The sequence below is a fragment of the Arachis ipaensis genome, chromosome B2 (assembly GCF_059453495.1).
Source record: "Arachis ipaensis isolate K30076 ecotype BB chromosome B2, ASM5945349v1, whole genome shotgun sequence".
Taxonomy (NCBI): Eukaryota; Viridiplantae; Streptophyta; class Magnoliopsida; order Fabales; family Fabaceae; genus Arachis; species Arachis ipaensis.
In genome coordinates, this window is record NC_142437.1 from 99,062,866 (window position 1) to 99,086,476 (window position 23,611).

A 23,611-nucleotide genomic window follows, 5' to 3' on the forward strand; every position below is an offset into this window, starting at 1 on the left:
AAATATCATATTTATGTTTTCTAATTAATATTCTAAATTTTTGGATCCTATTTTGGGTAATTAAATTATTATTATTTTACGTTAATTAATCGTTAATTATTTCTAGTTCTTACATCTTGTCTCATCCATAAAATTTTATGTTTACTGAATGAAGGTGGAGGTAATTTGGACTAGTGTGGTAGTAGATTGGGATAGTTTTTCAATAGTGGTTTCAAGGGAGAAAAATTTAGTTTCTGAAGAAGAGAATTTGGTTTTCAGAGAAAAACGTCTTTAGTGAATTTGTGGTTGTATGGGTTGAGATTGTTGTTGGTGAGATGCGGTAAATTTGTTTGGCTTTTGGTTGTCCCAATCAAAATTGGGTGGTTCCTCCATCCTGGATTACAAGTTTTTGAGAAGTGGTCACTGGATGGTGGCTTTTAAAAATTTTTCATGTAATTTACTTGTTCTTCCTTGAGCAACTCACATTCTTCCTCCTTGTAAGCTCTTCCACACAAGTTATAACTCACTTGTGTAGTCATTGTTGAGACTTGCGTATGTCCCATTTACTTTGTGAGTGAGACAATTTATTGAGATATCATCTTATTCTGTGCCAAAATAGTGTCCAAAGTGTCAAGTTCTATTACTCCTGTCTTCATGGTTCTTTCAGAGGAATACAAGTACTAATTGTTGGCTACAATCTCAATCAATTTCAAAGCTTCTTTAATAGTCTTCATATGCATGGATCCTCCAGCTGAGAAATCCAATGTTCTAAAAGCATCAGTGAGTCCATCATAGAAGATTTAGAGTTGCATCCAATCAGCAAACATATTTAGAGGGCACTTTCTCAATATTTTTTTGTACCTTTTTCAAGCTTCATAGAGAAATTTTCTATCTTTCTGAATGAAAGTCTGAGTATCATGTTTCAGCTTTGTCAACTTCTGTGGTGGGAAGAACTTGATTAAGAACTTATTGACTAAATCATCCCATGTTATAATACTCTCCTTTGGTTGAGTTTCAAGCCATCACTTGGCTCTGTCCCTTACAGAGAATAGGAACAACATCAAGCGATAACCTTCAACAGAGAAGCCATTGGATTTGACTGTGTTACATATTTGTAGGAAGTTAGAGATGAACAAATTGGGATCTTCTTTAGGAATCCCACTGAATTGGCAATTTTGTTGCATCAAAGTGATGATTTGAGGCTTCAACTCAAAGTTGTGTTGCCTCTACAGTGGGCCTTACTATGCTACTCCCACAACTATTGCTTGTGGGGGGGGGGGGAGGGGAGGTAACAAAGTCTCCAAGAGTCATCCTAGCATTGGCATTATTATTGTTGTTTGTCAAGCTTTCTGACTCCTTAATTTCTTCTAACAGCCTTTGATTTTGAGACTTCTTTCTCAATTGGTTGAGTGTTCTTTCAATTTCAAAATCAAAGAGGAGTGGTTTCTTGTCTTTATCCTGCATGCAAAATAGAAAAAAACAGAAAAAAGGTAGAATCCCCAACGTCAAAGTGAAAAAAGTTCTAGTGAGTAGCAAAAGAAAATAAAAAGGTCTAATTTAGAGAATCAATTAATGTGGTAGTTGTTAATCTCAATTAATCCCCAGCAACGGCGCCGAAAACTTGATGTAGAATTTTACAAAACTACAACTCGATAAGTGTACCGAATCGTATCAAGTAATATTATGGTGAGTGAGTTATCGTTCCCATGAGCATTAAGGAACGAAGCAATAATGATTAATTGATTATTCTAACTAGACAAATCAAATAAACAGAGGAATGAATGGGAAATTCAAAACATGTAACAAAAACCAATAAAAATGATGGTGAGAATGTTAAGGTTTTAGAGATGTTCACCCTCTAGAAAAACAATCTTTATGTTCATTTATTTGAAGCGTGCAATGATCAATCACAACAAATCACAATAAATCAAATTCCAATTCCTTGGTAATTCAATTTCTCTTTAACCTAATTAATCGTTAATTCTTTAGTCAATTATTTAAGAAAAGAGGTGAAGTGTAAATCTGATTTAATTTCAAATAAGATTCAAGAATAGTCCTTAGGTTGAATTATATGTCACATATCCAAGCTAGTCCTAAACAAGGAAAACTTACAAAAAAGAATAATTTTCAAAAGTTTTCTAATCCGAATTTTATGTCACTTATTCAAACTAGAGCAATTGAAAATCAATACGTGTCTCACATTCTTTGAAATACTATTCCTAGTTAAATAAAAAAGTAGTGAGAAATAGTTTTTAAGCTATTTCCAATATTACTTTTTCCAAAACAATATTTAGAATTTAAAATAGAGTTAGAATATTTTTCAACAATTCTAAATCTTTAGGAATGAAGAACGAAAACTCAATCATGAAATAGATCAAAGCATAAACCTCAAATAAAGTAAAACACTTAGATTAATAATCCATAAAAAAAGTTGAACAAAGCTCCTAACCTTAACAAAGGAGATTAGTTGCTCATGATGAAAAAAATGCTAAACTGTAAAGTGGTGTATTGTGATGTCCCTCCCCCAAAGTCTTCGGACTTTTTTTTTTTGAAAGGAAAAGCTCAACACACAAGTGGAGCAAAGTAAGACAAATACAAGAACGATAAAGACATAACAACACCTATATCATCTCTGGCATAGCCATCGACAATATGAGTTATTTACCACACCACTATGTAGCGCATAAAAATGATTGTTCCACATAGTCGCCAATTCCTGTTGTCTTACTGCGAAAAATGACATCATTTCGGTGTAACCAAATAATCCATATAACTGAGAAGAACCCAATTAGCCAATACTTGCACCTCTCTTTTCTCATCGGCACGGATCTCTAGCTCTTAAAGTGGTCTTTCAAAGTACCAGGGACAATCCACGCCTGTCTAAACGCCGAGAACCAAGCACACCACACCTGCCAAGAATACTCACAATTTATAAATAAATGTTGTATATTTCCAACATCTTTCTTACACAGTATGCACAAATTATCATTTTGTTGTACGATTCCCAATCTATTCAGCCGGTCTTTTGTATTGACCCGGCTCATCAATACAAACCACGCGAATAACTCCACTCGAGGCGGAACTAGGCCTTTCCAGATTGCGTTTGTGAACTTTTATCTCAGAAGCTCCTCATCCAAGGTCTCTTCCTGCAGAACCTGCACAAACGAATTAGTAGAATAAACGCCTTCCTTGTCAAATTTTCACACCACTCTATCTTGCACATCTGCTATCAATCTAACCGATTGCAAGACATGAAATAGTTGGTTCAATGTATCTGTCTCCTATTGTCATAGTTTCCTTCTCCATTGGAAGTGCCAAACCCACTCTATCCCATCCCATAACCCACAATCCCCAATTACTGATCCTTTTTGGTTTGAAATCAAGAAGAGTCTCGAAAAAGAGTCTTTCAGCATCCCCACTTGAAGCCATGTATCCTCCCAAAATCTGGTGGATCTTCAATCTCCTACTTCCATAGCAAGGCCATCAATCATCTTTTGCCTGACATGTTGCTCCCTTATTTGCACTTGACATATGTCCTTCCACAGACCACCCCTCCTTGGTAATGTCTGAGTTGACAACAAGTAATTTGGGTTCAAGTTATTGCAGGAGCATACAATCTTCTTCCATAAAGGACAGTCCTCCTTAGAGAATCGCCACCACCATTTAAACAGTAAAGCCGTATTATGGATCACCGTATCACCCACCCCCAAACCTCCTAGTTTCCTTAGTGCCTGGATCAACTCCCACTTCACAAGGGCCATACCAGGTCTACCATCATCCTTCCCCCAAAAGAACCTTCTTTGCAAGGAGATAATTCTTCGTGCAACCACATTAGGCATCTTATACAAACTCAGGTAATAAATAGGTAGGCTGTTAATTACCGACTTAATAAGTACCAGCTTACCAGCCTTACTAAGGATCTTTGCTTTCCACAAACTGAGTTTCTCCTCCACCTTATCTATAACCGGCTTCCAAGTTTTTACCAACCGCAAATTTGCTCCTAGGCTAATACCAAGGTACCTCACCGGTAGAGCTACCTCTTGACAACCTAGTGGCTGACACATCCGGTTAACCCACTCCTGGCTGTAGTTCACTGGTATCAAGTTAGACTTCTCAAAGTTGATGCTCAAACCAGACATTATTTCAGAGCACCTCAGAAGCCTCTTATAATTTCTCACTGTCTCCTCCTCCGACGGACAGAATAATATAGTGTCGTCAGCAAATTGTAGATGTGATAACTCTATATTATCCCTACCGACTAAGAGTGACAATATCTGACCATTTCTAACTGCCTCCTCGATCATCCTGTTAAGCACATCTACCACCAGCACAAACAAAAATGGCGATAATGGGTTGCTTTGACGTAGTCCCCTCTCCATTTTGAATGGTTTCGATGGAGACCCATTAACCAGAACAGAGATAGAATGCCGATGTAACACACTCTCTAACCCACGCCCTCCATTTTCTTCCGAAACCCATCTTCTCTAGCACAGTATCAATAAAGCACCACTTAACTCTGTCATAGGCTTTCTGAAAATCCAATTTAATAATCACTGACTCCTTCTTCTTCAATTTCAGCCATTGTACCGTTTCACATGCAATTAAAGCTCCATCATGTATCTTTCTCCCCTTCACAAAGGCACTCTGTGATTCCCCAACTAAGCCTGGCATTACACTCCTCATTCTTCTTGTCAACAATTTAGAGATAACCTTATAGACACACCTAATCATACTGATAGGTCTGAGATCTTTTATCTCCCTAGCCCCCATGAATTTCGAAGCCAAAGTGGTGCACGAAATTGTGATCTCAGGCAACGGCGCCAAAAACTCTGTACGCACGTCTTAATAAATCGTTTTTCATTCACAACTTCGATACAACTAACCAGCAAGTGCACTGGGTCGTCCAAGTAATAAACCTTACGTGAGTAAGGGTCGATCCCACGGAGATTGTTGGTATGAAGCAAGCTATGGTCACCTTGTAAATCTCAGTTAGGCGGATATCAAATGGTTATGGAGTTTTCAAAATTAATACTAATTAAACAGAAAATAAAGATAGAAATACTTATGTATATCATTGGTGAGAATTTCAGATAAGTGTATGGAGATGCGTTCGTTCCTCTGAACCTCTGCTTTCCCGCTGTCTTCATCCAATCAGTCTTACTCCTTTCTATGGCTGGCTTTATGTAAGGACATCACCATTGTCAATGGCTACTTTTCATCCTCTCTGGAAAATGGTCCGATGTACTGTCATTGCATGGCTAATCGTCTGGAGGCATCACCGTGATCAATGGCTGCATCCTATCCTCTTGTGAAAATGGTCCAAATGCTCTGTCACAGCACGGCTAATCATCTGAGGTTCTCGATCATACTGGAATAGGATTCACCCTCCTTTTGCGTCTGTCACTATGCCCAGCACTCGCGAGTTTGAAGTTCGTCACAGTCATTCAATCCCAGAGTCCTACTCGGAATACCACAGACAAGGTTTAGACTTTCCGGACTCTCATGAATGCCGCCATCAATCTAGCTTATACCACGAAGATTCTGATTAAGAGATCCAAGAGATACTCATTCAATCTAAGGTAGAACGGAAGTGGTTGTTAGGCACGCATTCATAGGGAATGATGATGATTGTCACGTTCATCACATTCATGTTGAAGTGCGAATGAATATCTTAGAAGCGGAATAAGTTGAATTGAATAGAAAAACAGTAGTACTTTGCATTAATTCTTGAGGAACAGCAGAGCTCCACACCTTAATCTATGGAGTGTAGAAACTCTACCATTGAAAATACATAAGTGAAAGGTCCAGGCATGGCCGAATGGCCAGCCCCCATGACCTAAGAACCAGACGTCCCAAGATGTCTAATACAATAGTAAAAAGTTCTATTTATAATAAACTAGCTACTAGGGTTTACAGAAGTAAGTAATTGATGCATAAATCCACTTCCGGGGCCCACTTGGTGTGTGCTTGGGTTGAGCTTGAATGTTACACGTGCAGAGGTTCTTTCTGGAGTTGAACGCCAGGTTGTAACGTATTTCTGGCGTTCAACTCTGGCTTGTGACGTGTTTCTGGCGTTTAACTCCAGACAGCAGCGTAGAACTGGCGTTCAACGCCCTTTTACGTCATCTAAACTCGGCCAAAGTATGGACTATTATATATTGCTGAAAAGCCCTGGATGTCTACTTTTCAACGCAATTGAAAGCGCGCCATTTTGAGTTCTGTAGCTCTAGAAAATCCACTTTGAGTGCAGGGAGGTTACAATCCAACAGCATCAGTAGTCCTTCTTCAACCTCTGAATCTGATTTTTGCTCAAGTCCCTCAATTTCAGCCAGAAAATACCTGAAATCACAGAAAAATACACAAACTCATAGTGAAGTCTAGAAATGTGAATTTAACATAAAAACTAATAAAAAATCCCTAAAAGTAACTAGATTCTACTAAAAACATACTAAAAATAATGCCAAAAAGCGTATAAATGATCCGCTCATCACAATACCAAACTTAAATTGTTGCTTGTCTCCAAGCAACTGAAAATCAAATAGGATAAAAAGAAGAGAATATACTATAAATTCCAAACTATCAATGAAACATAGCTCCAATCAGATGAACGGGACTTGTAGCTTTTTGCCTCTTGAATAGTTTTGGCATCTCACTTTATCCATTGAAGTTCAGAATGATTGGCATCTATAGGAACTCAGAGTTCAGATAGTGTTATTGATTCTCCTAGTTCAGTATGTTGATTCTTAAACACAGCTACTTTATGAGTCTTGGCCGTGGCCCTAAGCACTTTGTTTTCCAGTATTACCACCGGATACATAAATGCCACAGACACATAATTGGGTGAACCTTTTCAGTTTGTGACTCAGCTTTGCTAAAGTCCCCAATTAGAGGTGTCCAGGGTTCTTAAGCACACTCTTTTTTTGCTTTGGACCTTGACTTTAACCGCTCAGTCTCAAGTTTTCACTTGACACCTTCACGCCACAAGCACATGGTTAGGGACAGCTTGGTTTAGCTGCTTAGGCCAGGATTTTATTCCTTTAGGCCCTCTTATCCACTGATGCTCAAAGCCTTGGGATCCTTTTTATTTACCCTTGCCTTTTGGTTTTAAGGGTTATTGGCTTTTTGCTCTTGCCTCTTGGTTTTAAGAGCTTTTGGCTTTTTCTGCTTGCTTTTTCTTTTTTTTTTTCGCCTATTTTTTTTTCTGCAAGCTTTGTTCTTTGCTGCTTTTTCTTGCTTCAAGAATCATTTTTATGATTTTTCAGATTATCAAATAACATGTCTCCTTGTCATCATTCTTTCAAGAGCCAACGTATTTAACATTCTTAAACAACAACTTCAAAATACATATGCACTGTTCAAGCATTCATTCAGAAAACAAAAAGTATTGTCACCACATCAATATAATTAAACTAAGTTCAAGGATAAATTCGAAACTCATGTACTTCTTGTTCTTTTGAATTAAAACATTTTTTTCATTTAAGAGAGGTGATGGATTCATAGGACATTCATAACTTTAAGACATAGTTACTAATTATTAATGATCATGTAATAAGACACAAACATGGATAAGCACTTAACATAAAGAAAACAAAAAACAGAGAATGTAAGAACAAGGAATGAGTCCACCTTAGTGATGGTGGCGTTTCCTTCTTGAGGAACCAATGATGTCCTTGAGCTCTTCTATGTCTCTTCCTTGCCTTTGTGGCTTGATCCCTAGTAATTTTTGGTATTTCTATCCTCAGTTGCTTCCAATAATTATGTGGAGGGAAGTGCATCCCCTGAGGTATCTCAGGGATCTCTTGATTTGCAGCCACATGTTCTACCACTGAGCTATAGATCCTTGAGATGAATCTTTCCATCTCCCATGACTCGGAGGTGGAAGCCTTTGTCTTCCCTTCCCCTTTTCTAGAGGTTTCTCCGGTCTTAGGTGCCATCAATGGTAATGGAAAAACAAAAAGTTTATGCTTTTACCACACCAAACTTAGAATGTTGCTCACCCTCGAGCAAAAGAAGAAAGAATAGAAGAAGAAGAAGAAGATATGGAGGAGATGGAGGGATGTGTGTATGGATGTGAGTGGTGAATGGAAAACAGAAGGGATGACCATGAATGGAGAGAGAGAGAGGGTGAGGTGGGTGGGGATCCTGTGAGATTCACAGATCCTGAGATGATCCTGTGGTGTCCACAGATCCTGAGGTGTCAAGGATTTACATCCCTGCACCCATTAGGCATGTAAAATGCCTTTGCATGCAATTCTGGCGTTTAAACGCCGAATTGATGCTTGTTTTGGACGTTCAACGCCCAAATGCTTGTTTCTGGCGTTCAGCGCCAGCTCTTCCTCAGTGTGCATTTCTGGCGTCTGAACGCCAGGATGCTGCTTGTTTCTGGCGTTCAACGCCAGAAACATGCTCTGTTCTGGCGTTGAACGCCAGACAGATGCTCCTTACTGGCGTTTAAACGCCAGTGAGATCCTCCTCCAGGGTGTGATTTTTCTTCTACTATTTTTTGATTCCGTTTTCAATTTTTATATTTATTTTGTGACTCCACATGATCATGAACCTAATAAAACATGAAATAACAATAAAAATAAATTAAAATTAGATAAATAAAAATTGGGTTGCCTCCCAACAAGCGCTTCTTTAATGTCAATAGCTTGACAGTGGGCTCTCATGGAGCCTCACAGATGTTCAGAGCATTGTTGAGACTCCCCAACACCAAACTTAGAGTCTGGATATGGGAGTTCAACACCAAACTTAGAGTTTGACTGTGGGGGCTTTGGTTGACTCTGTTTTGAGAGAAGCTTACTGTGCCTCTTTTCCATGTTTACAGAAGGATGTCCTTGAGTTTTAAACTCAAGGGAGTCCTCATTCAATTGAAGGACTAGTTCACCTCTGTTAACATCAATCACAGCTCTTGCTGTGGCTAGGAAGGGTCTTCCAAGGATGATGGATTCATTCTCATCCTTCCCAGTATCTAAGACTATGAAATCAGCAGGGATGTAAATGCTTTCAACCTTTACTAGTACGTCCTCTACTTGTCCATAAGCCTGTTTTCTTGAATTGTCTGCCATCTCTAATGAGATTTTAGCAGCTTGCACCCCAAAGATTCCCAGTTTCTCTATTACAGAGAGGGGCATGAGGTTTATCCCTGAACCAAGGTCACACAGAGCCTTTTCAAAGATCATGGTGCCTATGGTACAAGGTATTAGGAATTTTCCAGGATCCTGTTTCTTCTGAGGCAATGTCAGTTGATCCAGATCACTTAGTTCATTGGTGAACAAGGGAGGTTCATCTTCCCAAGTCTCAATACCAAATAATTTGGCATTCAGCTTCATGATTGCACCAAGGTACTTGGTAACTTGCTCCTTAGTAACATCCTCATTCTCTTCATAAGAGGAATACTCATCAGAGCTCATGAATGGCATAAGGAGGTTCAATGGAATCTCTATGGTCTCTAGATGAGTCTTAGATTCCCTTGGTTCCTCAGAGGGAAGCTCCTTATTGATCACTGGACGTCCCAGGAGGTCTTCCTCCTTGGGATTCACGTCCTCCCCTTCCTCTCTAGGTTCGGCCGTGTTGACTATGTCAATGGCCTTGCACTCTCCCTTTGGATTTTCTTCTGTATTGCTTGGGAGAGTACTAGGAGTAATTTCAGTGATCCTTTTACTCAGCTGGCCCACTTGTGCCTCCAAATTTTTAATTGAGGACCTTGTTTCATTCATGAAACTTACAGTGGCCTTAGATAGATCAGAGACTAAGTTTGCTAAATTAGCTGTATTTTGTTCAGAGTTCTCTGTCTGTTGCTGAGTGGATGATGGAAAAAGTTTACTATTGTTAAACCTATTTCTTCCACCACTATTAAAGCTTTGTTGAGGCTTTTGTTGATCCTTCCACAAGAAATTTGGGTGATTTCTCCATAAGGGATTATAGGTGTTTCCATAGGGTTCACCCATGTAATTCACCTCTGCTATTGCAGGGTTTTCAGGATCATAAGCTTCTTCTTCAGAAGATGCCTCTTGAGTACTGTTGGATACAGCTTGCATTCCATTCAGACTCTGAGAAATCATATTGACTTGCTGAGTCAATATTTTGTTCTGAGCCAATATGGCATTCATAGTATCAATTTCAAGAACTCCTTTCTTCATAGGCGTCCCATTACTCATAGGATTCCTCTCAGAAGTGTACATGAACTGGTTATTAGCAACCATGTCAATGAGTTCTTGAGCTTCTGCAGGCGTTTTCTTTAGGTGAATGGATCCACCTGCAGAAGTATCCAATGACATCTTAGCTAATTCAGACAGACCATCATAGAATATATCCAGGATGGTCCATTCTGAAAGCATGTCAGAAGGACACTTTTTGGTCAGTTGCTTGTATCTCTCCCAAGCTTCATAGAGGGATTCACCTTCTTTCTATTTGAAGGTTTGAACATCCACTCTAAGCTTACTAAGCTTTTGAGGAGGAAAGAACTTAGCTAAGAAAGCTGTGACCAGCTTATCCCAAGAGTTCAGGCTATCTTTGGGTTGAGAGTCCAACCACACTCTAGCTCTGTCTCTTACAGCAAAAGGGAAAAGCATGAGCCTGTAGACTTCAGGATCTACTCCATTAGTCTTAACAGTATCACAGATCTGCAAAAATTCAGTTAAGAACTGAAAAGGATCTTTAGATGGAAGTCCATGAAATTTGCAGTTCTGCTGCATCAGAGAAACTAATTGAGGTTTAAGCTCAAAATTGTTTGCTCCAATGGTAGGGATGGAGATGCTTCTTCCATGTAAATTGGAATTAGGTGCAGTAAAGTCACCAAGCATCCTCCTTGCATTATTATTATTTTCGGCTGCCATCTCCTCTTCTTGTTCGAAAATTTTTGAAAGGTGCTTGCTGGATTGTTGTAATTCAGCTTCTCTTAGTTTCTTCTTCAGAGTCCTTTCAGGTTCTGGATCTGCTTCAACAAGAATATTCTTGTCCTTGCTCCTGCTCATATGAAAAAGAGGGAACAGAAAAATAATAATAATAGGGATCCTTTTTGCCCAAGTATAGAGGTTCCTGTGTGAGTAGAAGAAAAGAAGAGTAGAAGAAAAGAAGAGAAAAAATCTGAACTCAGAGAGAGAGAGGGGGTTCGAATTTTTAGTGAATGAGGAGGAGATGTTAGTAAATAAATAAATAAATAGAAGAAGATGAGAGGGGGAAGTGTTTTCGAAAATTATTTTTGAAAAAGGGTTAGTGATTTTCGAAAATAGTTTTTGAAAAAAGGTTAGTAATTTTCGAAAATTAAAATAAAAAATTAGAATAATTAGTTAATTAGGAAGAAATTTTGAAAAAGAGGGAAGATATTTTCGAAAATTAGAGAGAGAGAGTTAGTTAGGTAGTTTTGAAAAAGATAAGAAACAAACAAAAGTCAATGAGTTAGTTGAAACAAATTTGAAAATCAATTTTGAAAAGATAAGAAGATAGGAAGTTAGAAAGGATATTTTAAAATCAAATTTTTTGAAAAAGATATGATTTTGAAAAAGATAGGATAAAAAGATATTTTTGAAAAGATATGATTGAAATTAGTTTTGAAAAAGATTTGATTCTTAAAATCACAATTAATGACTTGATTCACAAGAAATCACAAGATATGATTCTAAAACTTAAAGTTTGAATCTTTCTTAACAAGTAAGTAACAAACTTGAAATTTTTGAATCAAAACATTAATTGATGATGTTATTTTCGAAAATTATGTGATAAAGATAAGAGAAAGATTTTTTAAAAAGATTTTGAAAAAGATAAGATTTTTAAATTGAAAAATTGATTTGACTCATAAGAAACAACTAGATTTTAAAAATTTTTTAAGAAGTCAATTCAAATTTTCGAAATTTATGAGAGAAAAAAGGAAAGATATTTTTTTGATTTTTGAATTTTTAATGAAGAGAGAGAAAAACATGAAGAACAGATGCAATGCATGAGAATTTTGGATCAAAACATGTGATGAATGCAAAAATGCTATGAATGTCAAGATGAACACCAAGAACACCTTGAAAATCAAGATGAACATCAAGACTTATTTTTGAAAATTTTTTCAAGAAAAGAAAACATGCAAGACACCAAACTTAGAAATCTTTCATGTTCAGACACTATGAATGCAAAAATGCACATGAAAAATAAGAAAAGACACAAAACAAGAAAACATCAAGATCAAACAAGAAGACTTACCAAGAACGACTTGAAGATCATGAAGAACACCATGAATGCATGATTTTTTTCGAAAAATGCAAGATGAACATGCAATTGACATCAAACTTAAAAATTGACTCAAGACTCAAACAAGGAACACAAAATATTTTTGATTTTTATGATTTTATAAATTTTTTTGGATTTTTGTATATTATTTTCGAAAAACATATAGAAAAAAGAAAATAAGGATTTCAAAATTTTTAATATGAATTCCAGGAATCTTGTACTCTTAGTCTAAAGCTCCAATCTGAGGGTTAGGCATGGCTTAATAGCCAGCCAAGCTTTAGTATGTAACTCAGACATGCCACAGCTGACATTCCAATTAACTTGCCTCTATGCTGATGGTTGGAAGCCCCTATCCAAAAGAATTAGACATGGCTTTACAGCCAGCCAGGCTTCAACATGCTTCATGAAACTCTAGAATTCATTCTTAAAAATTTTAGAATAATTTTCGAAAACAGATGAGAAATTTTTGAAAGAATTTTGAAAAATTTTTAAAAATAAAACAAAAAGAAAATTACCTAATATGAGCAACAAGATGAACCGTCAGTTGTCCAAACTCGAACAATCCCCGGCAACGGCGCCAAAAACTTGGTGCACGAAATTGTGATCTCAGGCAACGGCGCTAAAAACTCTGTACACACGTCTTAATAAATTGTTTTTCATTCACAACTTCGATACAACTAACCAGCAAGTGCACTGGGTCGTCCAAGTAATAAACCTTACGTGAGTAAGGGTCGATCCCACAAAGATTGTTGGTATGAAGCAAGCTATGGTCACCTTGTAAATCTCAGTTAGGCGGATATCAAATGGTTATAGAGTTTTCGAAATTAATACTAATTAAACAGAAAATAAAGATAGAAATACTTATGTATATCATTGGTGAGAATTTCAGATAAGTGTATGGAGATGCGTTCGTTCCTCTGAACCTCTGCTTTCCCGCTGTCTTCATCCAATCAGTCTTACTCCTTTCTATGGCTGGCTTTATGTAAGGACATCACCATTGTCAATGGCTACTTTTCATCCTCTCTGGAAAATGGTCCGATGCACTGTCACTGCATGGCTAATCGTCTGGAGGCATCACCGTGATCAATGGCTGCATCCTATCCTCTTGTGAAAATGGTCCAAATGCTCTGTCACAGCACGGCTAATCATCTGAGGTTCTCGATCATACTGGAATAGGATTCACCCTCCTTTTGCGTCTATCACTACGCCCAACACTCGTGAGTTTGAAGTTTGTCACAGTCATTCAATCCCAGAGTCCTACTCGGAATACCACAGACAAGGTTTAGACTTTCCGGACTCTCATGAATGCCGCCATCAATCTAGCTTATACCACGAAGATTCTGATTAAGAGATCCAAGAGATACTCATTCAATCTAAGGTAGAACGGAAGTGGTTGTCAGGCACGCATTCATAAGGAATAATGATGATTGTCACATTCATCACATTCATGTTGAAGTGTGAATGAATATCTTAGAAGCGGAATAAGTTGAGTTGAATAGAAAAACAGTAGTACTTTGCATTAATTCTTGAGGAACAGCAGAGCTCCACACCTTAATCTATGGAGTGTAGAAACTCTACCGTTGAAAATACATAAGTGAAAGGTCCAGACATGGCCGAATAGCCAGCTCCCATGACCTAAGAACCAGACGTCCCAAGATGTCTAATACAATAGTAAAAAGTTCTATTTATAATAAACTAGCTACTAGGGTTTACAGAAGTAAGTAATTGATGCATAAATCCACTTTTGAGGCCCACTTGGTGTGTGCTTGGGCTGAGCTTGAATGTTACACGTGTAGAGGTTCTTTCTGGAGTTGAACGCCAGGTTGTAACGTATTTCTGGCGTTCAACTCTGGCTTGTGACGTGTTTCTGGCGTTTAACTCCAGACAGCAGCGTAGAATTGCCGTTCAACGCCCTTTTACGTCGTCTAAACTCAGCCAAAGTATGGACTATTATATATTTCTGGAAATCCCTGGATGTCTACTTTCCAACGCAATTGGAAGCGCGCCATTTTGAGTTCTATAGCTCCAGAAAATCCACCTTGAGTACAGGGAGGTCAGAATCCAACAGCATCAACAGTCCTTCTTCAACCTCTGAATCTGATTTTTGCTCAAGTCCCTCAATTTCAGCTAGAAAATACCTGAAATCACAGAAAAACACACAAACTCATAGTGAAGTCCAGAAATGTGAATTTAACATAAAAACTAATAAAAACATCCCTAAAAGTAACTAGATTCTACTAAAAACATACTAAAAACAATGCCAAAAAGCGTATAAATTATCCGCTCATCACAAAGCTACCCATGTGACATTAGCGTCTGGTGGTAATTTTGCTGTCTCAAAGAAATCCATCACAGCTGTAGTGAATTCCGCTCCAATCATATTCCAACATTTCTTTATAAAATTCATGTTGTACCCATCACTCCCTGGAGCCTTAGAAGATTCACAATCCCAAACTACTTCTTTCACTTCCTCTACTGATGGTAGCGCCTCTAAGGTTTCCGCTTCCTCCCTCTCTAATCGATTAACTAATCCATCCCTAAAGCTCACCCTTGGAGACGCTTCCTGGTGGTACAGGTGTTTGTAAAAGTCCCGGACCACAACCTTGATTCTTGCTTGATTCCTCACTAGCCTCCCATTAACCACCAAAGACTCAATTCGATTATTCCTTCTTCTTGCTGAAGCTATATTATGGAAATACCTTGTGTTCCGATCCATCTCATTGGCATGCCAAGATCTTGACATTTGCTTCCAATGCACATCCTGCCTTAGATACCACTTTTCGCAGCACCTCACTAAAGCCTTCCTCTTCGCCTCTATTGTACCGTCATACTGTCCTCTACTAACCATATCATTCACTTTCCTGATTTCTTCCTCAAACTTCTTAATCTGCTCAGCCATATCTCCAAAATGCTATTTATGCCATCTACGTAGTGGTTCGGACAGTGCCTTCATCTTCTGTAAGAATTGTATATCGCCTAGTTTCCCCCATTCTTCTTTCACCATTCTCAAGAACCCTTCATGCGTAAACCACGAGTCCAAGCTACGGAATGGTCTTGGACCCTCATATCTTCTGTTGTCTTCCATAACCCAGGGACAGTGATCCGATAGACCTCTCAGACCGCTCCTTAGACGCGTCTCCGAGTACACGTTAAGCCATCCCAAGGAGACTAGGCTCCTGTCGATACGACTGCATGACTGTCCCCTAAACCATGTATACTTTCAATCATTTAGTGCCAAATCAATCAACTCCATATCATCTATCCATGTTCTAAAATCTGCCGCCGACGCTGATAATGTAGTCGCATCTTTCCTTTCCTCCAAAGGCAAAACTTCATTAAAATCCCCCAAAAAACAGAACGGCACTTGACACAATCCTGCAATATAACTCAATTCTTTCCACATGGAGATCTTTTTAGCTCTCTCATGTGGTCCATATACTAAGCAGATAGCACAATAAAAGTTATCTTTTACCACAACCCCTTCTAGACACATCCATCTATCCCCTTTATAGCAATTATTCAGTTTAAAAGCCGCTTCGTCCCATATTAGCAACAAACCTCTAGAAGCCCTAATAGCACTTACATACTCCCAACATGCTCTGTCACTTCCCCAGATACGCACAATATCAAATTTAGTTACTAACTCCTTTTTTGTTTCTATCAAACCCAACATTTCCAACCTAAAATTATTTTTGAAAGACTTTAACATACTAATTTTTGCACCACCTCCCAACCCCCGTATATTCCAAGCACTAAAAATCATTTAACCAAACTATTACACACTTATTTACGGTTTTTTTGCCGACTTCTTCGAACTTTTTTCTTTTTGCTTAGCCTATCATCGTTTCAAAGCAATAGCTTCATTCTGCTCTTGCAAAATAGCCATAATATCCTCCTCATCACTGCACTGAGCACCTAACTCTACATCTAGCTTCCAAGCCTCTTTGTTCTCAGCCATCTCCTCTTCCCAACTCGGCCTTTGCTCCTCAGGGTCTAATTTCCTACCACTGTCCAATTGATCCCCTCTCTCTGAACCCAATTCTGCACCATCCTCTCTTGCTTCCTGTTGTATGTTACCATTCTGAACCGACACCTCCAACAAGAGCTCCCCTTCCCCCAGTCCCAGCCCAGAATTGCCACGAATTTTCCGGTCCGCTTCTGCAATCCGTGTCCTCATCGATTCGTCGGAGTCGCAGGAATTTCGTTGTGTATGTTTTGGTTCAGTGATCACTATCGTCTCCTTTCTCATATGCCATCGTTCACTCTCGTCAATGGTGACTTGCATTGCGGAGGTCAACCCTTCATCATGCCCGCTAGTTGCTGCCTCCGTTGCATCCTCCACCGTCTCGCATCTCTGCACACATCCTTCATCTACCTGGTGTCGCGGCTCGCCCCCTGTACCGTTCAGACGTTCTAGCTCATGGCACGCGGTTGCTTTCCTCCTACCTTGCTGGGTTGGCACAGCGGAAGCCCTCCTTACCACCGACGCGGGACGTCCATGCCCCTGATCTCCCTCATGTCGCGTCGCAGTATCTTCGTTCCCAAAGGTTAGCGCCGTCGTGTTCAAGGGAGCCTGATTCAGGGGAATCAGATCATGCCGGGTCGAGGTTGCAGCCGGGTCAGACACAACCCGGATTGGGAGTCCAGCTGTAGCCCTAGTCCTACGGGCCCTGCTTCTTGCCCCATAATCTTGCTTCATAGTAACCTTGTTGGGCCTAAGAGTTCCCAGCCCACTATCATGCCTTGTGCCATCAAATATTTGAAAACGTTCTTCATAATTATTAGATACAGTTTCTTCTGAGTCAATATCGTTATTAATTTTATATGATCCCTGAAAATCTTCCTTGTCCATTAATGCCGCATAATTACCGTTCCCTTCACAGGAATTTGAACTTTTGTATTTCCATTCATTCAAATCAAGACATGATATTACCGGCTTGCCCTTGTCTTATTCGTCGTTCTTACAGTCTACCGTCATCAGTACCGCCACCAGATCCCAATCAACCGCCCTCCGTTCATCTGTATGATTCAAGATGCAACTAGAGTCCCCATGCTCTGTCTATTCTATATTTATCCTGTGCCTGTCTCCTGCCTTTGCTTTACTCTTTCTAAAGCATTCCTTCCAATACACCTCTCCACCGACTTCTCTTACAAGGACGTCAAACCCACTTGCCCCTATTGTAACGTGAATCCAGTTGTTAATCGCATCAAAAACACACGTATCGATTAGAACTTTACCCATACTGAATGAATTATACGATTCCGTTAGTTCATCACATTCCACCACTTCTCCCCATTGCTCCCCTAATCTACGGAAGGTATTCCTTGACCATGCATGTAATGAAACTCCATAACACTCCAACCAAACTCTTCTAGACTCGCTTTTAATAAATCGTTCATTCTAAGGGTGTAAGCTTCTTCAGTGCTAAGCACAATATCAAACGTTAGCATTGCTTTATATTCCCCTAGTTCCCTTACCTGTGTTACACATGGCCAATCCCTATGGATCTTTTGCTGCAGTGCACGAAAGTCAATTGCCGACTTCGTACCTCCAACAATGCTTCTCTGTAGCCAGGCAACATTCTCACTTGCTATCGGTACTTCTAATTTCTTAGTCCATCTATTACTATTTAGATCTTTGACAGGCGCATTTGACAGCTGCCTACTCACTTTCTCTTCGGCTGCTCCCTTACTCTTTGTCTGTGGATGGCTTCCTCCGGTATCTTGCCTGGTGCTCACCTTGACTCCTTTACCCTTTGTATTTTGCAACACAGCTGCTCTTCTATATTTTTCTTCTCCGATAAAAAATCTTTTACGTCTCAAAACCAAACCATTCATATCTGCAACAGCCTTCAAAGATCCTCCTTTTGTAGTGTACCGTACAAAAGCAAACAGATATATCTGGCCATTTTTATTCTTTCACGACAGATATATGTTGATGATTCTACATGTCCATTTGAACGTATTAAATAGCTCTCTTTTTGATATATTCTCTGGCAAATTGTCGACGAAAATGGAGAAAGAATCAAGCTCCAATCGTTGATACTCTTCTTTGTTCCAAACCCTAGGATCTTTACCATGGATGTTTACCCTGGGTAGTTGTCCCCCCATGTATTTCCCCACCTCACAAGCTCTCGATCCCTCTCTCGCACTCTTATTCTCTTTTTTTATTTCACGGATTTTTTTATTTTAGTTATTTTGACTATTGGTATGTGCTTCCAATAAGGTGTGTATTATTCTTTTTGTGCCGTCAATCAGCTCAATCTTCGGACTTATTAAAACTTAAAAACCAAACCTATAATCAAACTCAAACTAAACAAAACCTAAACTAAATCTAATCAAATCAAATATTTTCTAACAGCTCTTAATTAATTAATGTTCTTCCTTGTAATTAAAATTCAGAATTTGATGTGCCTTGTTGAAATCATGGACTTGAAACTAAATCTTGGACCAACCAATTAAGTGCTTGAAAAATTGAAGAATTAGTAAAGAATTTGGAAGGATCAGAAAGTCCTTGGGAGTGGCCCATTGTTGGTGCGTCCAATGCACAAGGAGCACATTGGACGTGAGAATGAGGAGCAGTCCTAGAAGGTTTGTGTTGAAGGCACGTTCAACGCATAGCATAGCACATTGAATGCGGGGAGGAATGCAAGTCCTTGGAGGTGTGGATTGAAGGCACGCTAGACGCACCAAGAGGCAAGTTGAATGTGGAATGCAACAAGTTAGACGTGGGGTGCAAGTTGAAGCCATTGGAGGTGCTTTTGAGTGGCATGTTCAACGTGAAACCAAGCAAGTTGAACGTAGGGCTGCTCATGTTGGACGTGGGAGTGGTGGCAAGCTCCTGGAGGGTCCCTGGAATGGCATGTTGGACGTACAAAAATGCAAATTGAACTTGGGAATGGAAGTTGGTTTTGTGGTTGGCTTTGAACAGAAGCTTCTATGTTTGGCTCACTCCATCTTTGCTTCTAATGTTTTTCTTGCTTGCTTCTTTTCATCCTTATTCTTGCTTATTTCCAAAACTCAAAACAACTCCAAAAAATATTATTTAAAGCACAAAATCTCAATTATAACAAGAAAATCACTAACTGTATTCATAGAATTAAAAATGAAAATAACTAAAGATGCACATGCATCAGTAAACAACCAAAACTTTAGTCTATGTCTCCAACATTGATCATTGCACATCCACAGACTGTATTTCTGTTTCAATATCGAAGTATCCTAACTTTAAGTTTCTAAATTTTATGTCTAAATGTTGCCTTGAGATTCTTAATAAGATCATACCTGAAAAGAAATTAAGATAAAATAAAAGGACAAAAGAATATAAATAAAAAACATAGAAAAAAACTACATTTAACAATATTTTAAACTCTAGATAGAATATAACTTAGTAACCATAATAAGTATTAAGAAAAATATAAGACTCAAATATAAAAATTTATAATCACGTAATACACTAAAAGGGCATATATATAGTGTATGATTGATCTACTTTAAATTAGGAATAGAAATATTCAATTAATACTAAATTAATTTGATCATCTATTTTTAGAATAAATCATTCTAATTATATGCGATTGATTTGTAAAATCTACTATAATTTTTTAATTAATAATTTTTTTTATTTACGTATATGTTTATATTAATTGTTTAATTAATAATTTTCATATTTTTATGATATATTATTTGGTTTAAATAATTCTAAATATTTTTTATTTATGTATACATATATATTAATTGTACGTAAATATATTTAAGTCACATATATTAATTATTTTTTTATTATAATTATTTTCTTATATATATATATTATAACACCCTAACTATCAAAGCCCACGCTTCCGGCTGCACGACTCTGATAGCTCGGACATTACGACGACTCTTATACTATTTAATATTAAAATATGAGCCTGTTTAAAACTTTAAACCGTAATACCGCTCCAAAATACTTTTGCTAGGTAACGTACGTCCATAAATACCATACAACTTACCAAACTCACAAGGAATACATACATACATATATATATAATAAAATTACAAGCATTAACCAATACAATTTTCTATCCCTCTTACAGAATGTATAAAGATAAAGGTGAGGGAACAATAAATACTAAAAACAATACAAAAATATCGTCTGACAGAAAATAAATAATATCTTCTGAACTTTGTCATCTGTAACCTGAAAAGAGAAGATCTGTAGGGGAGTGAGAACATCATCCTCGAAAGAGTTTTTACTAGAGGGTTGCAGAATTACTATGATAGGATGCGCGAGATAAAATCGTTACAGTGATCAATAACTGTCTTATGCATCTTTTCAAAAGCAAGGTTTATGGTGCACGAAATTGTGATACATATCCATGGCTTCAAAGGCCTGGTGCTCTGATCTAGTTTTATTGTCTGTCACAACTTCGATACAACTAACCAGCAAGTGCACTGGGTCGTCCAAGTAATACCTTACGTGAGTAAGGGTCGAATTCCACGGAGATTGTTGGTATGAAGCAAGCTATGGTCACCTTGTAAATCTCAGTCAGGCAGATATAAAGTGATAATGGTGTTTTCGAATATTATATAATAAAATAGGGATAGAGGTACTTATGTAAATCATTGGTAGGAATTTCAGATAAGCGAATGGAGATGCTTTTCGTTCCTCTGAACCTCTGCTTTCCTGCTATCTTCATCCAGTCAGTCTTACTCCTTTCCATGGCTGGCTTTATGCAAGGGCATCACCGTTGTCAGTGGCTACATCCCCTCCTCTCAGTGAATAATATGCTCACGCACCCTGTCACGGCACGGCTATTCATCTGTCGGTTCCCGATCATGCTGGAATAGGATTCACCCTCCTTTTGCGTCTGTCACTAACGCCCAGCACTCGCGAGTTTGAAGCTCGTCACAGTCATTCAATCATTGAATCCTACTCAGAATACCACAGACAAGGTTTAGACCTTCCGGATTCTCTTGAATGCCGCCATCATTCTAGCTTACGCCACGAAGATTCTGGTTAGGAAATCTAAGAGATACTCATTCTAGCTTAATTTATGTAGAACAGAAGTGTTTGTCAGGCACGCGTTCATAGGGGAGAATAGTGATGAGCGTCACACATAATCATCACCTTCATCACATTCTTGGGTGCGAATGGATATCTTAGAAGCGAAATAAGAAGAATTGAATAGAAAACAGTAGTACTTTGCATTAATCTTTGAGGAACAGCAGAGCTCTACACCTTAATCTATGGAGTGTAGAAACTCTACCGTATGAAAATACATAAGTGAAGGTCCAGGCATGGCCGAGATGGCCAGCCCCCTAAAACGTGATCAAAGGATCATAAGGTAATCCAAAGATACCTAATACAATAGTAAAAGGTCCTATTTATAATAAACTAGTCACTAGGGTTTACATGAGTAAGTAATTGATGCATAAATCCACTTCCGGGGCCCACTTGGTGTGTGTTTGGGCTGAGCTTAAGTGTGGCACGTGTAGAGGTCCTCCTTGGAGTTGAACGCCAGTTTTAGTGCCAGTTTGGGCGTTCAACTCTGGTTTTGGCTCCTTTTCTGGCGCTGGACGCCAGATTTGGGTAGGAAGCTGGCGTTTGAACGCCAGTTTATGTCATCTATTCTTCGCCAAAGTATGGACTATTATATATGGCTGGAAAGCCCTGGATGTCTACTTTCCAACGCAATTGGAAGCGCTCCATTTCGAGTTCTGTAGCTCCAGAAAATCCACTTTGAGTGCAGGGAGGTCAGAATCCAACAGCATCAGCAGTCCTTTTTCAACCTCTGAATCTGATTTCTGCTCAAGTCCCTCAATTTCAGCCAGAAAATACCTGAAATCACAGAAAAACACACAAACTCATAGTAAAGTCCAGAAATGTGAATTTAACATAAAATCTATTAAAAACATCCCTAAAAGTAACTAGATTCTACTAAAAACATACTAAAAACAATGCCAAAAAGCGTATAAATTATCCACTCATCACAACACCAAACTTAAATTGTTGCTTGTCCCCAAGTAACTGAAAATCAAAATAGGATAAAAAGAATAGAATATACTATAAATTCCAAACTATCAATGAAACATAGCTCCAATCAAATGAGCGGGACTTATAGCTTTTTGCCTCTTGAATAGTTTTGACATCTCACTTTATCCATTGAGGTTCAGAATGATTGGCATCTATAGGAACTCAGAGTTCAGATAGTGTTATTGACTCTCCTAGTTCAGTATGATGATTCTTGAACACAGCTGTTTTATGAGTCTTGGCCGTGGCCCTAAGCACTTTGTTTTCCAGTATTACCACCGGATACATAAATGCCACAGACACATAATTGGGTGAACCCTTTCAGATTGTGACTCAGCTTTGCTAAAGTCCCCAATTAGAGGTGTCCAGGGTTCTTAAGCACACTCTTTTTTTGCTTTGGACCTTGACTTTAACCGCTCAGTCTCAAGTTTTCACTTGACACCTACACGCCACAAGCACATGGTTAGGGACAGCTTGGTTTAGCCGCTTAGACCAGGATTTTATTCCTTTAGGCCCTCCTATCCACTGATGCTCAAAGCCTTGGGATCCTTTTTATTTCCCTTGCCTTTTGGTTTTAAGGGTTATTGGCTTTTTGCTCTTGCCTCTTGGTTTTAAGAGCTTTGGCTTTTTCTGCTTGCTTTTTCTTTTTCTTTCTATAATTTTTTTTTTCGCCTATTTTTTTTTTCTGCAAGCTTTGTTCTTTGCTGCTTTTTCTTGCTTCAAGAATCATTTTTATGATTTTTCAGATTTATCAAATAACATGTCTCCTAGTCATCATTCTTTCAAGAGCCAACATATTTAACATTCTTAAACAACAACTTCAAAAGACATATGCACTGTTCAAGCATACATTCAGAAAACAAGAAGCATTGCCACCACATCAATATAATTAAGCTAAGTTCAAGGATAAATTCAAAACTCATGTACTTCTTGTTCTTTTGATTTAAAACATTTTTCATTTAAGAGAGGTGATGGATTCATAGGACATTTATAACTTTAAGACAAAGTTGCTAACTACTAATGATCATGTAATGAAGACACAAACATAGATAAGCACATAACATAGAAAACGAAAAGCAGAAGAATTAAGAACAAGGAATGAATCCACCTTAGTGATGGTGGCATTTCCTTCTTGAGGAATCAATGATGTCCTTGAGCTCTTCTATGTCTCTTCCTTGCCTTTGTTGCTCCTCCTTCAGTGCTTTTAGATCTTCTCTGATTTCATGAAGGATGATGGAGTGCTCTTGATGTTCCACCCTTAGTTGCTTCCAATAATTGTGTGGAAGAAAATGTATCCCTTGAGGTATCTCAGGGATCTCTTGATTTGCAGTCAAATGTTCTACCACTGAGCTATAGACCCTTGATGGAAGCTTTTGTCTTCCCTTTCCTCTTTCTAGAGGTTTC

The 23,611-nt window shown here is 38.4% G+C and overlaps 1 protein-coding gene and 1 non-coding gene across 2 annotated transcripts; one reads left to right on the forward strand and one right to left on the reverse strand.

The window, feature by feature from the left end:
• Nucleotides 1-10,313: 10,313 nt before the first annotated feature.
• Nucleotides 10,314-10,421, forward strand: LOC148574981 (small nucleolar RNA R71). Its single transcript, XR_015906006.1, has one exon. It is a non-coding gene; the product is annotated as a small nucleolar RNA R71 (small nucleolar RNA).
• Nucleotides 10,422-14,482: 4,061 nt separating this feature from the next.
• On the reverse strand, nucleotides 14,483-15,094 carry LOC107627508 (uncharacterized). The gene has a single exon (XM_016330337.1). It carries the CDS (start codon nucleotides 15,092-15,094, stop codon nucleotides 14,483-14,485), a length of 612 nt encoding a protein of 203 aa, XP_016185823.1.
• Between the last annotated feature and the right edge of the window lie 8,517 nt (nucleotides 15,095-23,611).

Coding starts and splice junctions, on each gene's coding strand:
- LOC107627508 (XM_016330337.1), bottom strand. CDS start 15,094: ATGGCTGAGCAGATTAAGAAGTTTGAGGAAGAAATCAGGAAAGTGAAT.